The 14,824-nt window shown below is 32.6% G+C and overlaps 1 protein-coding gene across 1 annotated transcript in view; it reads right to left on the minus strand.

Moving 5' to 3' along the window:
• LOC136033427 (uncharacterized) overlaps window positions 1–7,938 on the minus strand; it is a 12,868-nt gene extending 4,930 nt beyond the window's left edge. Inside the window, exon 1 of the mRNA XM_065714177.1 lies at window positions 7,852–7,938. Within this exon, the coding sequence (XP_065570249.1) occupies window positions 7,852–7,938 (87 nt within the window). The remainder of the gene's footprint in view (window positions 1–7,851) is intronic.
• Between the last annotated feature and the right edge of the window lie 6,886 nt (window positions 7,939–14,824).

Here is a 14,824-nt window from a genome sequence, read left to right on the forward strand (position 1 = left end):
CGCGTAACTAATATGGCGCGTAACGACTTACGGGTGCGGAGAGGCTTGGGGGGGCACCTAGCTAATAATATATATATATATATATATATATATATATATATATATTATATATAATATATATATATATATATATATATATATAAATATATATATATATATATATATATATATATATATATATATATATATATATATATATATATATATATATATATATTTATATATACTAGCTGTTGGGGTGGCGCTTCGCGCCACCCCAACACCTAGTTGGTGGGGGCGCTTCGCGCCCCCCCCCCAAGCCCCCCCGCGTGCTTAAGTCGTTACGCGCCATATTAGTTACGCGCCATTGTAGTTGTGTCCCTATGTCCCACCTGTGAATATAGATAGATTTATATATATATATATATATATATATATATATATATATATATATATATATATATATATATATATATATATATATATATATATTATATATATATATATATATATATATGTTTTTAACTACGTAAAACTTGCGAATATAAAACATTCTTTGCTGTCCCATTGTCTGTGCACATAAATAGATTGTCAGGTTTACCGACTCTTGAACATGCAACATATAATGGTCCATGGGAAAACAATCTGTATTCAGATCTATACCTCATGATTCTAATGATTGCCCTTGAGCTTTGTTGATGGTGATTGCTAATCGACCATTCCCTGAGTCGCCATCGTCATTTATATATCCCCCTGTGCACCCCGGCGTCCCCTTTGTAGTTATGTCCCTGTGTCCCGGTCGTCATTTATATTCCCTGTGTCCCGGTCGTCATTTGTGTCCCGGTGTTCCAGTCTGTGATTTCTCTTTGAGTGTCCCGGGCGTCATTTATATTCCTTGTGTCCCGGTGTCCCGGTCGTCATTTATATCCCCCTGTGCCCCCCGGCGTCCCCATTGTAGTTGTGTCCCTATGTCCCGGTCGTCATTTATATTCCCTGTGTCCCGGTCGTCATTTGTATCCCGGTGTCCCGGTCTGCATATACATTCGTTTTTTAGTTTTGTTTTTCTCCTTTATTTTTTTCCTTTTTTCTTTTTTTTCTTTTTTAGTTTATTTAGATTTTTTAGTTTTTTTATTAGTTTTTAGTTTTTTTGTAGTTTTTACCATTTTTTTAGTTTTTTTAGTTTTTTTTTTACTTATGTCCTGGTCGTCATTTATACTCCCTGTGTCCCGGTCGTCATTTGTGTCTCGGTGCTTTGTTGATTGCTAATTTATATTATATTTATATTTATATTTTTTATATTTATTAATATTTTTTTAGTTTTCTTTTTCTCTTATTTTTCAGTTTTTTCCTTTTTTTAGTTTTTTCTTTTTTAGTTTTTAGTTTTTTTTTGTTTTTTACCTTTTTTTAGTTTTTTTAGTTTTTTTAGTTTTTTAGCTTTTTTAGTTTTTTTTATTAGTTTTTAGTTTTTTTTTAGTTTTTGCCTTTTTTTAGTTTTTTCAGTTTTTTTTAGTTTTTAGTTTTTTACCTTTTTTTAGTTTTTTTTAGTTTTTTAGCTTTTTTAGTTTTTTTTCTTTTTAGTTTTTTTTGTAGTTTTTACCTTTTTTAGTTTTTTTTTCTTCTTTTGTATTAGTGTTAAATAATTCAGACGTCATATGCGGACAAACAAGACGTCACTCGACAGACAGACAGACAAACATAACCCACAAACAACTTATTTTTATATATATTTATTCATATTTTTTTAAGTTTTCTTTTTCTCTTTTATTTTTCAGTTTTTTCCTTTTTTTTTATTTTTTTTCTTTTTTAGTTTTTAGTTTTTTTTTAGTTTTTTATAGTTTTTTATTTTTTTAGCTTTTTTAGACAAACACGACGTCACACCTGATCCACAGATCCACAGATCCAAAGATCCACAGACAACTTATTTTTTTTAGTTTTCTTTTTCTCTTTTATTTTTCAGTTTTTTCCTTTTTTTTAGTTTTTTCTTTTTTAGTTTTTAGTTTTTTTTAGTTTTTTACCTTTTTTTAGTTTTTTTTAGTTTTTTTAGTTTTTTAGCTTTTTTAGTTTTTTTATTAGTTTTTATTTTTTTTGTAGTTTTTGCCTTTTTTTATTTTTTTCAGTTTTTTTTTAGTTATTAGATTTTTACCTTTTTTTAGTTTTTTTTAGTTTTTTAGCTTTTTTAGTTTTTTTTTCTTTTTAGTTTTTTTTGTAGTTTTTACCTTTTTTAGTTTTTTTCTTCTTTTGTATTAGTGTGAAATAATTCAGACGTCATATGCGGACAAACATGACGTCACCTGATCCACGATCCACAGATCCACAGACAACTTATTTTTATATATATAGATATATATATATATATATATATATATATATAATATATATATATATATATATATATAAAACTAAAAAAAACTAAAAATAAAAAAATAAAAAAAGAAAAACCGAAAAAGAGAAAACCTTTAAAAAATAAAAAAATAAAAAAGCTAAAGAACTAAAAAGAAAATAAAACCTAAGAAAACTAAAAAGCTAAAAAACTAGAAAAAACTAAAAGAGAGAAAAAGAAAAAAAAAAACATATATATATATATATATATATATATATATATATATATATATCATGAAAAGAGAAATCACCAATGCTACAGCACAAACACAAAAAAAAAAAAAAAAAAAAAAAAAAAAAAAAAAAAAAAAAAAAAAAAAAAAAAAAGACAGAAGGAGAAAAGGAAGACTGTTTTCCTAAATTAGTGATTAATATAGACCAGCACTTGAATGAGGCCTTAACCCTACTCATCCATACAATCACATAGGTCAAACAGCATAGCCACACACAATCAACCATAAAGAATAATCCATGGACAGGCAGTCATGTCGTCAATAAGTATAAGTCGTCATTTACCAAACAATAGAAAAAATAATATAGACAAATAATTCAGAGGCAACACCCAACATAAGGGCTCATCAGGAGAATACACTGGCCTATATAGGGTTTCGCCACTCTAAATTCTCTACCCAGCACAGTGTTGTGGCTACCACAGAATATCCATGGCATCCCCGCGTCAGGTATCACCCCCAAAATACATGCCTATGAAAAAAAAAAACAGCAAATGTAAAACAACCAAGTAAAACCAAAACAAGCTTATCCTGTTAATATATCCCTACCTTTAGCAATAATAGGTAAACTATATATTATAAAATTTACCAAATCACAAATATTAACACATTGCAAAAAACCTGAATGAACTAAACAATTATATAATTCATCTTTACCATGTGGCTAATTTTTTAAAAATTCCGCTCAAATAGAGACACAATTCAAAATAAATGGCGCTGTGACAACATTTCTCGAACCTCTGAAATTAGTTAAAAATTTCTTTAAGTATTTCTAGATAATTCTTTTGATATTTTTTTAAAAGTTCGTTATAATGAAAACTAAATTTTTTAAATTGCCAAGTTAATATATTTGCAGAAAAACCTCTTGATATCAATTTTTGGCTTAAGATTTTACATCTATTTTCAAAATCAATATAATTACTACAAATCCTTGCATAACGAAGTAACTGTGAGAAAAACGCTGAATATGTGATATTTGAGTGTATATTACTTTCAGGGAATGGGAAACTAATCACTTCAAAATCAAAATAATCCGTTTTATTATACATTTTAAAACTTAATTTATTATTATCACAAATATTAATATTTAAATCTAAGAAATGATCTTCATGACCAGCGTCATGACTAGGCTCAAGAATAAGCTCTGATGGATATATATTTTTAGAAATATCAATGAAATCCTTACAATTTAAGACCAAAATATCATCTAAATATCTTTTATTATTTGACAAAGCATGTTTTAAATTAATTGGATTATTCTTATCCATCATATATTTATATTCTAGTTGACTTAAAAACAAGTCAGCTATAAATGGGCTGGCATTCCCCCCCATGGGAATTCCCATAATTTGCTTGTACAAATCACCCCCAAATCTTATATAAGTATTGTATAAAACAAATTCCAATAACTCAAAAATCATATCCAAGCTGTAACATCTCAAGTTAACTGTAGTATTAAAGCAGTTTGTCCATATGGCTTTTTTATTATAACTGTCTATTTTCAAGAACCTTTTACTAGATAAGAGGAAAGATTTCTTTATAACAGTTTTTAAATTATCAAACACTAAATTGAGTGATAAATTAGTATACATTGTCGCAAAATCGAAAGACTCAATTCTTTTAGCTGAAACCATTGTTAAAGAATCTATCACCTGCAGTGAATTATTAACACTCCAATATGGATTAAAATTCGAAAATTTTTTAATACCAGAACAATAGGTTTTAAGTTTATTTATAACTTCCTTTAAAATTAAAAAGAGGTCAGTAGAAGCAATGCGGGTTGGACATTTAGCTGCTCCAGCAATAAACCGTGGTTTAGGGGGATTCTTATGAAATTTTACAGTCCAATATAGGAAAGGGAGCTTTTTATCATTGTCATTTATTTTAATATTAAAATTTTTAAAAAGTATTTCTTCAGTCTTTTCAATTAAATTCTCATCCTCTATATTTACCTTTTCATAAACATTAGTTGTGCATAACTCCCTTTTTAATATATATATATATATATTTTTAATATATATATATATATATATATATATATATATATATATACTAGCTGTTGGGGTGGCGCTTCGCGCCACCCCAACACCTAGTTGGTGGGGGCGCTTCGCGCCCCCCCCAAGCCCCCCCGCGCGCGTAAGTCGTTACGCGCCATAATAGTTACGCGCCATTGTAGTTGTGTCCCTATGTCCCACCTGTGAATATAGATATATATATATATATATGGTTTTAACTACGTAAAACTTGCGAATATACAACATTCTTTGCTGTCCCATTGTCTTTGCATATAAATAGATTGTCAGGTTATCCCCCTGTTTCCCCCGGTGTCCCCGTTGTAGTTGTGTCCCTGTGTCCCGGTCGTCATTTATATTCCCTGTGTCCCGGGTCCCGGTCATCATTTGTATCCCGGTGTCCCGGTCTGTATATACATTCGTTTTTTAGTTTTGTTTTTCTCCTTTATTTTTTTCCTTTTTTTTTCTTTTTTAGCTTATTTAGATTTTTAGATTTTTTAGTTTTTTTTATTAGTTTTTAGTTTTTATTTCTTTTTAGTTTTTTTGTCCCGGTCGTCATTTATATCCCCCTGTTTCCCCCGGTGTCCCCGTTGTAGTTGTGTCCCTGTGTCCCGGTCGTTATTTATATTCCCTGTGTCCCGGTCGTCATTTGTATCCCGGTGTACCGGTCTGTATATACATTCGTTTTTTAGTTTTGTTTTTCTCCTTTATTTTTTTCCTTTTTTTTTCTTTTTTAGTTTATTTAGATTTTTAGATTTTTTAGTTTTTTTATTAGTTTTTAGTTTTTTTTTCTTTTTAGTTTTTTTGTAGTTTTTACCTTCTTTTTAGTTTTGTTAATTTTTTTTTTTACTTGTGTCCTGGTCGTCATTTATACTCCCTGTGTCCCGGTGCTTTGTTGATTGCTAATCGAACATTCCTTTTGTCCTGGTCGCTTTCTCTTTGAGTGTCGTCATTTATTTTTTTCTTTTTTAGTTCTTTTAGTTTTTACCTTTTTTAGTTTTTTTTTAGTTTTTAGTTTTTTTAGTTTTTTACCTTTTTTTAGTTTTTTTAGTTTTTTAGCTTTTTTATTTTTTTTATTAGTTTTTAGTTTTTTTGTAGTTTTTGCCTTTTTTTTTAGTTTTTTGTCCTGGTCGCTTTCTCTTTGAGTGTCGTCATTTATTAGTTTTTTCCTTTTTTTTTTAGTTTTTTATTGGTTTTTACCTTTATTTTAGCTTATTTTTCAGTTTTTTCCTTTTTTTTAGTTTTTTTTTATTTTTTATTTTTTTTAGTTTTTTACCTTTTTTTAGTTTTTTTAGTTTTTTTAGTTTTTTAGCTTTTTTACTTTTTTTATTAGTTTTTAGTTTTTTTTTGTAGTTTTTGCCTTTTTTTAGTTTTTTCAGTTTTTTTTTTAGTTTTTTATTGGTTTTTACCTTTATAGTTTTTTTAGTTTTTTAGCTTTTTTATTTTTTTTATTAGTTTTTAGTTTTTTTTGTAGTTTTTGCCTTTTTTTAGTTTTTTCAGTTTTGACGTCACCTAATCCAGTTTTTTCAGGTGACGTCACCTGACACATCCATCCACACATCCATCCATCCATCCATCCACAGACAACTTATTTTTATATATATAGATATATATATATATATATATATATATATATATATATATATATATATATATATATATATATATATTACGGGTATATATATATATATATATATATATATATATATATATATATATATATATATATATATATATATATATATATATATATATATATATATATATATATATATATATATATATATATATATATATATATATATATAAAGCTATAAAACTGAAAAAAAAAAGAAAAAACTAAAAAAAAGAAAAAGAAAAAACTAAATAAAGAAAAAACCTAAAAAGAAAAAAAAAATAAAATAAGGTAAAAACTAAAAAAAAGAAAAAACAAAAAAAGAAAAAAAAACTAAAAAAAAAACAAGAAAGGAGAAAAAAGTAAAAAATAAAGAAGAAAAAGAAAACTAAAAAAGATGAAAAAAATTTCAAAGGTAAAAAGCTAAAAAAAAGAAAAAAAGGATAAAAAATAAAAGGATAAAAAATAACTAAAAAACTAAAAAAAGAAGAAAAAACTAAAAAGTACAAATGAAAAAAGGAATTACTAAAAAAATAAAAAATAAATACCAAAATAACGGAAAAACTGAAAAAACATCAAAATCTTAAAAAAAGAAAAAAGCAAAAAGATAACAAAACTAAAACAAGAAAAACTAAGACTAAAAACTGAAAAATCTAAAAAGAAAAAACTAAAAAATTAAAAAACTAAAAAAGTAAAAAAAAACTGAGAAATAAAAAAAGAATAAAAAAATAAAAAACACAAAACTAAAGAAAAAGGAAAAATTAAAACCTAAGAAAAAAAAAATCAAAAAATAAAAAACTAAAAAAGAAACAAAATAAAAAATGAAAAAACTTTTGAATAATGAGGCTCTTTCAATTTTATTAAATTATTTAAAATACAAAAAACTGGGAATTGCAAAAATATTTCAATATATTTTGACAATAGATTAAAGTAATTAGAAAACCTTAAAACAGATACCCAAAAATTTGAGGTTTATTAGAAATTGTTGAGCTTTAGCACTCTAGGCTTTTGAAGATTTTTCGAAGCGTCAATTAATGTCAAAAGAAAAAATGTTACCAAAAAGTAAAACCAGGCTTGCGGTTCGAAGAGAAAGGGCCAGATTAGGAATATGCAATTTACGTCAACGAAGGCGTGTCGAGGAACTACCAGAGCAACGTAAAAACAGGCTTGAGGCTCAAAGAGATACTGCCAAAAGAAAGCGTGCCGAGGAATTACAAGAGCAACGTGAAAATTATTGCCTGACATCAAGGTACAGCCCAAACGATGATTATATCATGAGTTGATGTAGTCAATTCGGGACTATGTCTAAAATTTGCCCCTATTGCAAGGCCTTGAAATTTAATGGTGAAACAATGGGATTGTGTTGCGCCTCAGAAAAAGTTAAACTCCCTCAACTGGCTGCAGAACCAGAGCCATTGAAGACTTTGCTTACTGGAACTACGTCAGAATCTAAGCTTTTTTTCTTATATGAAACATCAGAAAATATAACTCATGTTTCGAAATGACGTGGTTTGGTGCCCAAATCGAAAATCAAGATCAATTTATGCCTACTTTCAAAGTAAAAAGGCAAACTTATCATAAAACAGGGTCCCTTCTACCATTATCAGGTGAGAATAATAAATTTTTACAACTCTACTTCATCAGTAATAGCAATTCTGAATTGAATGCACGTTGCGAAATTTCTCCCGACGTTGAAAGGACTTTCATTTTCCAATTGCAACATCTTTTCCACAAAACAAATGATTTAGTGCATCTGTTAAAAAACATCAATCGATTTGATGTTTACTGAAACGCATAAAATTGTTATTTCCACTGACAAAACGCCTACTGACAAACATTTGCGTAGATACAATTCTCCAAATATCGACGAAGTGGCAATCGTTATGGTCGGTGATCAGTTTTTACCTCGAGATATTATTCTTCATAAGCGAAACACGCAGTTGTTACGAATTGCTGAAACTCATCAATGCAACGATGCCCTACAATATCCTATAATTTTGTGGGATGGAGCCGACAAACAAACGGATAAGAATTGCAGCGCATTGAATTATTATTCCTATAGACTAATAATTCGTCACAATGAAGATAATTATATTTTAAAATGCCGTCAATTGTTTCTCCAATACATCGTTGATATGTATGCAAAGATTGAATCAGAGTATTTGCTATTTATCCATCTGAATCAAACCAAGCTCAGCTCTGAAAAATATACTCATTTACGAGATGCAGTTGTAAATGATAATAATACCACTAACGTTGGAAGATTAACAATTTTACCTTCGTCATATGGTGGCAGTCCCCGTCATATGCATGAATATGCTCAATATGCTATTGCGTATTTTTGGAGCTTGTCCCCGCTCAACAGCACATCCCAAGCGTTCCATATGTTCTGGCCCTCATGTGAATTCCAAGGAAAACCCTTGCCAGGCCACGCAAAAATGTGCAAATTGCACTATGGAATACGTAAGTTTTAGTCTGAAATGTAAAGTTCTCCGATCGGCTCTAAACAATTCTAATAAATGAATGCTCAAACTCCGTTTAGCTTTGTGTCCCTTAATATTGATGGTACAAAAGACAAGGATCTACTGATTAGTGAGCTGCTGGAAAATGATATTGTATTTTTACAGGAGCACATTCTCTCTAAAGTGAATGTTGATAGCCTAAAGCGTTCTCGGACCCATTATACCTTATTGAGAGCCACCAAGAAAACCCGTGGTAGACCATTAGGAGGTCTGGCCATCTATTTCAGATATAAGACTCAGCCAATATTGTTGCAAAGTGACGCTAACATCTTAGCGATAAAATGTGGTAATATCGCATTAATAAACATTTACTTCCTCTGTAATAAATAGACTGTGCAGTCATTGTCGAGTTTTCCACAAGCATGTAATCGCCTACGAACACTACTTAGCGACCTAATGAAGACATTCTATTTACTTACATTCACAATCGTGGTGGTCTTACTTCCAACCTCGATCATGTTATTTTGTCAGATTCATCTCTACTTTCATCAATAGTTCACGTGGATGACTACAAAATCGATGACAATCATTTACCAATCAAGTGCCAACTATCTTGCTCCATGGCGAGCTCTGTGCAACGTAACTCTCCTAAGTGGTTCTGAAAGTTAAATTGGGAAAATTCCAATGTTCCACTTTATGTTTTGACATTGTCCCAGTTGTTATCATTTATTGAAGTGACTTTCCACTTATTGCAAACATCTGTATATACAACTTCAACTCGGATAGATATCAACTTGTATTATCAGCAAATAGTTTTTAGTCTAAAATCTGCCGCTAAAACAGCTGTCCCCTCTGAGCGTGTGCGAACGGGTACTCGCAATCTCTTTTGGAAAGTTGATCCTAACGTGAAGATGGCTAAACAAAAATCTAAGTTCTGGCTCCGTATGTGATTAGCCTTTGATCGTCCTCCTTCATGCTCAGTACATCTAATAAAACAGAAAACTAAACAAGAGTACAAATATTCCCTGCGTAGAGCGAGACTGAATGCTTGGGATAATCCTTGTGACAAGAAATCTTTGGATCGTGATATAAACAGTGTAAAATGTTCACCTCCAATTAATTCGTCTCTTCGGCTATGTGACTTCGTTTCTCATTATAAAAATATTTTACTTTCATTTAATATTAACCTGCAAAATCATTTTACAAAGCTTGTCAAGTCAATCCTCCCAATTCGTATCAACCAATCTCAAATTTTATCGATGGAATCTGGTGTTATACTCCGAGCTCTTAAGCAAGTGAATAAGTCTGAGTCTCTTGATAGTGATGGTCTTTGCTTCAAGTTTTTTGCTTAAGACTATCCTGTACTGCTGAAGCATTTGCAGTTATTGTTTCAGATGTGTTTGGCACAGTCCGTTGTGTCAGACAGTTTTTTGTCCGGTAGTATATCTCCCATAGTCAAGAGGGGTAAGGACCCTAGTTCCTGGTCTAATTACCGTCCTATCACAGTGTCTTGTTTTGTTTGAAAAGTAACCGTCAATTTCTTACAATGATAATTTAGGCATTAGTCATGTTGCATATGCTGATGATGTTCTGCTTCTTACCCAGACAAAACATAGTCTAATTACCAACTTTGACGGGCTTTCAGCCGCAGTATCCATAACAGGCCTTTCAGTTAATGCCTCCAAATGTGAGTTTTTGTGTTTTGGGTGTCATCAACCAGCATCACCTCTTTGGTTGCGTTCTTCAACTATACCATGTTTAGCAAGTATTAAATGGTTGGTTCTTTCTTTTTCCATGTCACTTTTGTCTACTTGTTCCACTCTTACGTCCAGCAGTCTTAAAAGTATGCGGGCTGGTTACGGAAAAATCTCACCAAATCGTTGTCGGTATAACCGAAAAGGACTAAGCCGTCTTTATTCTAGTTTGTGTGCCCCTGCTGTTTTTTATCTCTTTGGTTTTGCTTTCCTCCTTTGCAAGAATGATACTAAGAAAACACGCTAAGGATATTTTAAGTAATCCAAGTATTTGCTGCATCTGCCTCGGTTTTATCAAACATACCGACACACATAGACAGACAAAAATGCATGGTTAGATCCAGATTTTCTTTAGGGGGGTGCATAATAGCTTGCTTTGATAAACTTGTGAACAAAGAAACACCCACAATTTAAAAGAAACCTCGAGAATCATGTATCGAAGAGAGGTAGTGGAAATGGTCATAAATTTAATGTAAAATCTTGCGAGGGTTTAATTAAGAATAAATATGTTGAAATAAAATTGGTAAAAAACATTGATAAAAAGTACTAAGTTATAAAAACCAGCCCGCCATAAGAAAAAAAAAGCTGTTCACCAACTATAAAAAAATAATATTTCTCGTTTTCTGCATAATTATTTGCCTTTGTACTTCCGACCAATATAGCGATTGCGTTAAGCTTTGATTGTCAAAAAAATGGTCTTGAACCACCGTTTTTGGTTTTGCACTCTTTTTAGCAATTTATGCAGGTCAAACCATTCAGCAAGTCGCCTAATTTATTTGCATCGCTTGGTAACTGTGATAGTAATGAAGAGTGGGAAATGAGGATAAACACACACCTTGTAGATTCTTAAAAGATATATTAACCATTTTATGCTAGTTCTCTTATGGGTGTAACAAGAAAAACAGAACCGTTTCGTGAAAAAATGGAAACTAAAACTTTATCATTCGTGGTGCTAGACATTGAATTTATAAGTACTACCTCGATCAATTTTGAAAATGTATCCGTGACAATCATGAAAATTTTCCCTTAAAACAGACCAACAGAATCAATATGTATTCGTTCCTACCCTTGAGTTGCTTTGGGCCAAGGTGAGTTAAATGTAGCAGGGCTACTCTGTTGTAGCTGACATGAACTACAACCTCAAACTTTTTTTTCAATGTCATCATCGATATTCGGCCACCTAACATACGTACGAGCCCAAGACATCTTCCCAACCCTTCCAGGATGACCTTGGTGTAATTTGTTGATTACACAATTAACGAAATCAATACTGGAGTCCGTCAGGGTTGTGCTGCTGCCCCAGAACTATTTAATTGTGTCATCGACTTAATTATGACTCGCACCATAAACCGGCTCCAGTTTGGGTTGCATTACGGTGAATAGAGTTCTTTCAGACGCTGACTATGGCGATGACCATGCTCTTGTCTCCGATTCACCGTCGAAGCTCACAGAAGTCCTAGAAATTCTTGCTGATGAAGCCTTAAAGATAGCGCCTTCGATTAATTAGCAGAAGACAAAAGTGATGTTTGTTGGACCACTTAACTCGCCACGTCCCCCACCAGTCCTAATGGTCGGTGACAAACCTGCTGGAATTGTTGAGGAATTTAAATACCTTGGCTCTATCCTCTTAAATGACGGATTAATGTTTAAAGATCTACTGCACGGAATTGCCATGACCTCAGCAGTCACCCAATGCACCAAGATACGCACATACAATGCTTCGGTGGGATCCGTGATTCTTTACGGAACCGAAACTTTGCCAGCAACTCGGTCTTTGCTTAGCACCGTAAATATAGCCCAAACAAAACATCTTTGCCACATTGAAGGACTACGCTGGTGCGATTTTGTAAGCAACGAAACCTCCTGGCGTCAACTGCTCAAACGCCCTTCTCAGTCCAAATCACCCAACAAACACTACACTGGTACGGAAATCTCCTTCTCATGCACCCCAACACTCCCGCACGAACGATTTATGACTTTGATCCCGTGTTGCACGGCAAGAAACGACCAAGAGGTCGTCCCCCAATCAGATGGAAGGACACGACAGGTGCTTTCTTAGCCATGGCAAATATTCATGAGGATATCCACATCCTTGCAAAGAGACCGGTCCCAATGGAGGCACCATGTAGCATCACTCTCGACGCCGGAAGCATTTTCGCAGGAGCATCAAGTCAAGTAGGTAAGGCATCTGCATTCATGTTTAAATTAGACGGTTTGAGCTTTATTTTGTATGTATACGCGGATAACCTGATTGCCCATCGTCGGAACCTTGATGTTGGCAGAACTGGCAATCCCGATTTTCCCCAAGATTCAGCGTCAACGGCTTATTATCCGTGTCTAAAATCTATTTCCGTCCAAACAAATAATAATGAAATTTTTCTAAACCAAAAACTATTCCAAGAGCCTCATACTCAATTTGCAAGAAATGAGTTTCAGCTTTTCTTAAAGATGTAGAAGCATAAGTAATTGGTCTTTCAGTCCCGTCGGGATATGCGTGCAATATTACACTGGAAATTACCCGTGGTGATGCATCGGTAGCTATGATTACTGGCAACGGTGGGTTAAAATGTACCATTAACTTTTCCCCTGTTAAACTTTCTTTCAACTTTCGAAAAGCACACTCGCATTTTTCTGACCACAACCACATAACGTCAGATTTTAACAAATCATTCAATGGATAGTATAAAGTCACCATTTAAATTTCTCTTAATAGTTCATCCTACCTAAGAATGAAAGTAATTTATCCCTGTTTCTAGGCATAGGCATATTCATAACTGCTTCAACTTTCTGTGGATTCGGTTCAATACCCTTGGCTGACAACACAAACCAAAATATTCTACATCAGAAAAAAATTCTCATTTATTTGGAGTCAAACAAATACCGGAATCGTGATATTTATCAAAAACAGAACGCAAATTCTCTAAGTGCTCAGAATCATTTTTTCTGGTAATCAATTAATCATTTACTATATGAGCAGTGGGCAAACCAGACAAAAATTTGTCTATGGTCTCTTGAAAAATAGCACCATTTTCAGAAATGCCAAAAGGCAAACACTTGTAACGGTATAGGCCTATGGGAGTGTTCACAGTCACTAGGTCCTTTGACATATCATCTAGCTCAATTAGTAGGTAAGCACCATTTAGGTCTAACTTAGAAAAATTTCGTCCCCCTTGCAAATTCACGAAAATTTCTTCTGTCGTAGGCATTGGGTATTCTTTTGGGATTAGAGATGGTTAACTGTAGCTTTATAGTCGCTACTAGTTCTAACACTACCATTATTTTTATTTACCGGTACAAGTGGACTGGCCCAATCACTGTAATCTACCTTTTCCAACACTCCAATTTTCACAAGTTGGCTTAACTCCGATTCAAGTTTTCGCGGATAGCCAATGGCACAACTCGTGCCTTAAGAGAGTTCTGCTTCACATCCAGCTTTAGATTTAGATGCACTTTCACCCCCCTCACTTTTCCCAAATTTTCGGAAAACAGATAACTGAATTCCAATCCATGTTTGATTTCCTGTGGCCAATTTCTTCCAAACAACGATGGTCTATTTCCAGCAGCAACAATTAACGGCCAAATCTTACTTTTTGATTTGTACGCCACTTTAACATTAACTTCCCCGAGAATAGGGATGTTATGGCCACCATATACAATCAGCTTCCGATCGCATTCTTTCAGTTCGACACTACTTAGACAAATACGGGAAGTCTGTTCTGGAATTAACGACACGGCTGTGCCTGTATCTAGTTAAAAATCAAACTTAGACTGTCCCATTGTAAGTGCGACAATAATTTCCTGTGACTTACCACTTATAGAGAAAATATTCCAGTTATCCTCGTTCGTAGGCTGCTTCAGATCAAGAGTACTTGCCGAATCTGTTTTCCCTTCCTCGGGTTTTTCAGTTTCAACCACATGGCAAATTTTGCACTTATATTTTTCTTTTCTGGCAACACTGTCAAGCTTGGATCGACATGCTGCTGCTATATGCCATTTTTTCTTACATTTGTGGTATTCCACTTTGCGGAAATAACGGTCACTGGGCTAGTGAGGTTTCTTTCCGTACTAGTGGCATACATTGTTCTCAGGAATTGCATTTGCTTTGGTGAATTTGTGAAATTTCGAGGCAACTCCATTCTTGATAATAATTGCTTCAAATTCTGTAGCCTCCATACTCGTTGTGATCTCAATTGCTCTACTTAAGGTAAGATCATTTTCAGTTAAAATTCTTTTCCGTATGTCACTCGATACAAGGCCACACACTAAACGATCTTGAAATGCTTGGCTCAAGAATTCGTCAAAATCAAAAGTTTCAGCCAAGTGTTTTAAATCCACAAGGTAAGTATTCACTGATTCACCCTTCCTTTATGACCTTTGATGAAAATTGTAGTGC

This window comes from Artemia franciscana, chromosome 12 (assembly GCF_032884065.1).
Source record: "Artemia franciscana chromosome 12, ASM3288406v1, whole genome shotgun sequence".
In the NCBI taxonomy this organism is placed as follows: Eukaryota; Metazoa; Arthropoda; class Branchiopoda; order Anostraca; family Artemiidae; genus Artemia; species Artemia franciscana.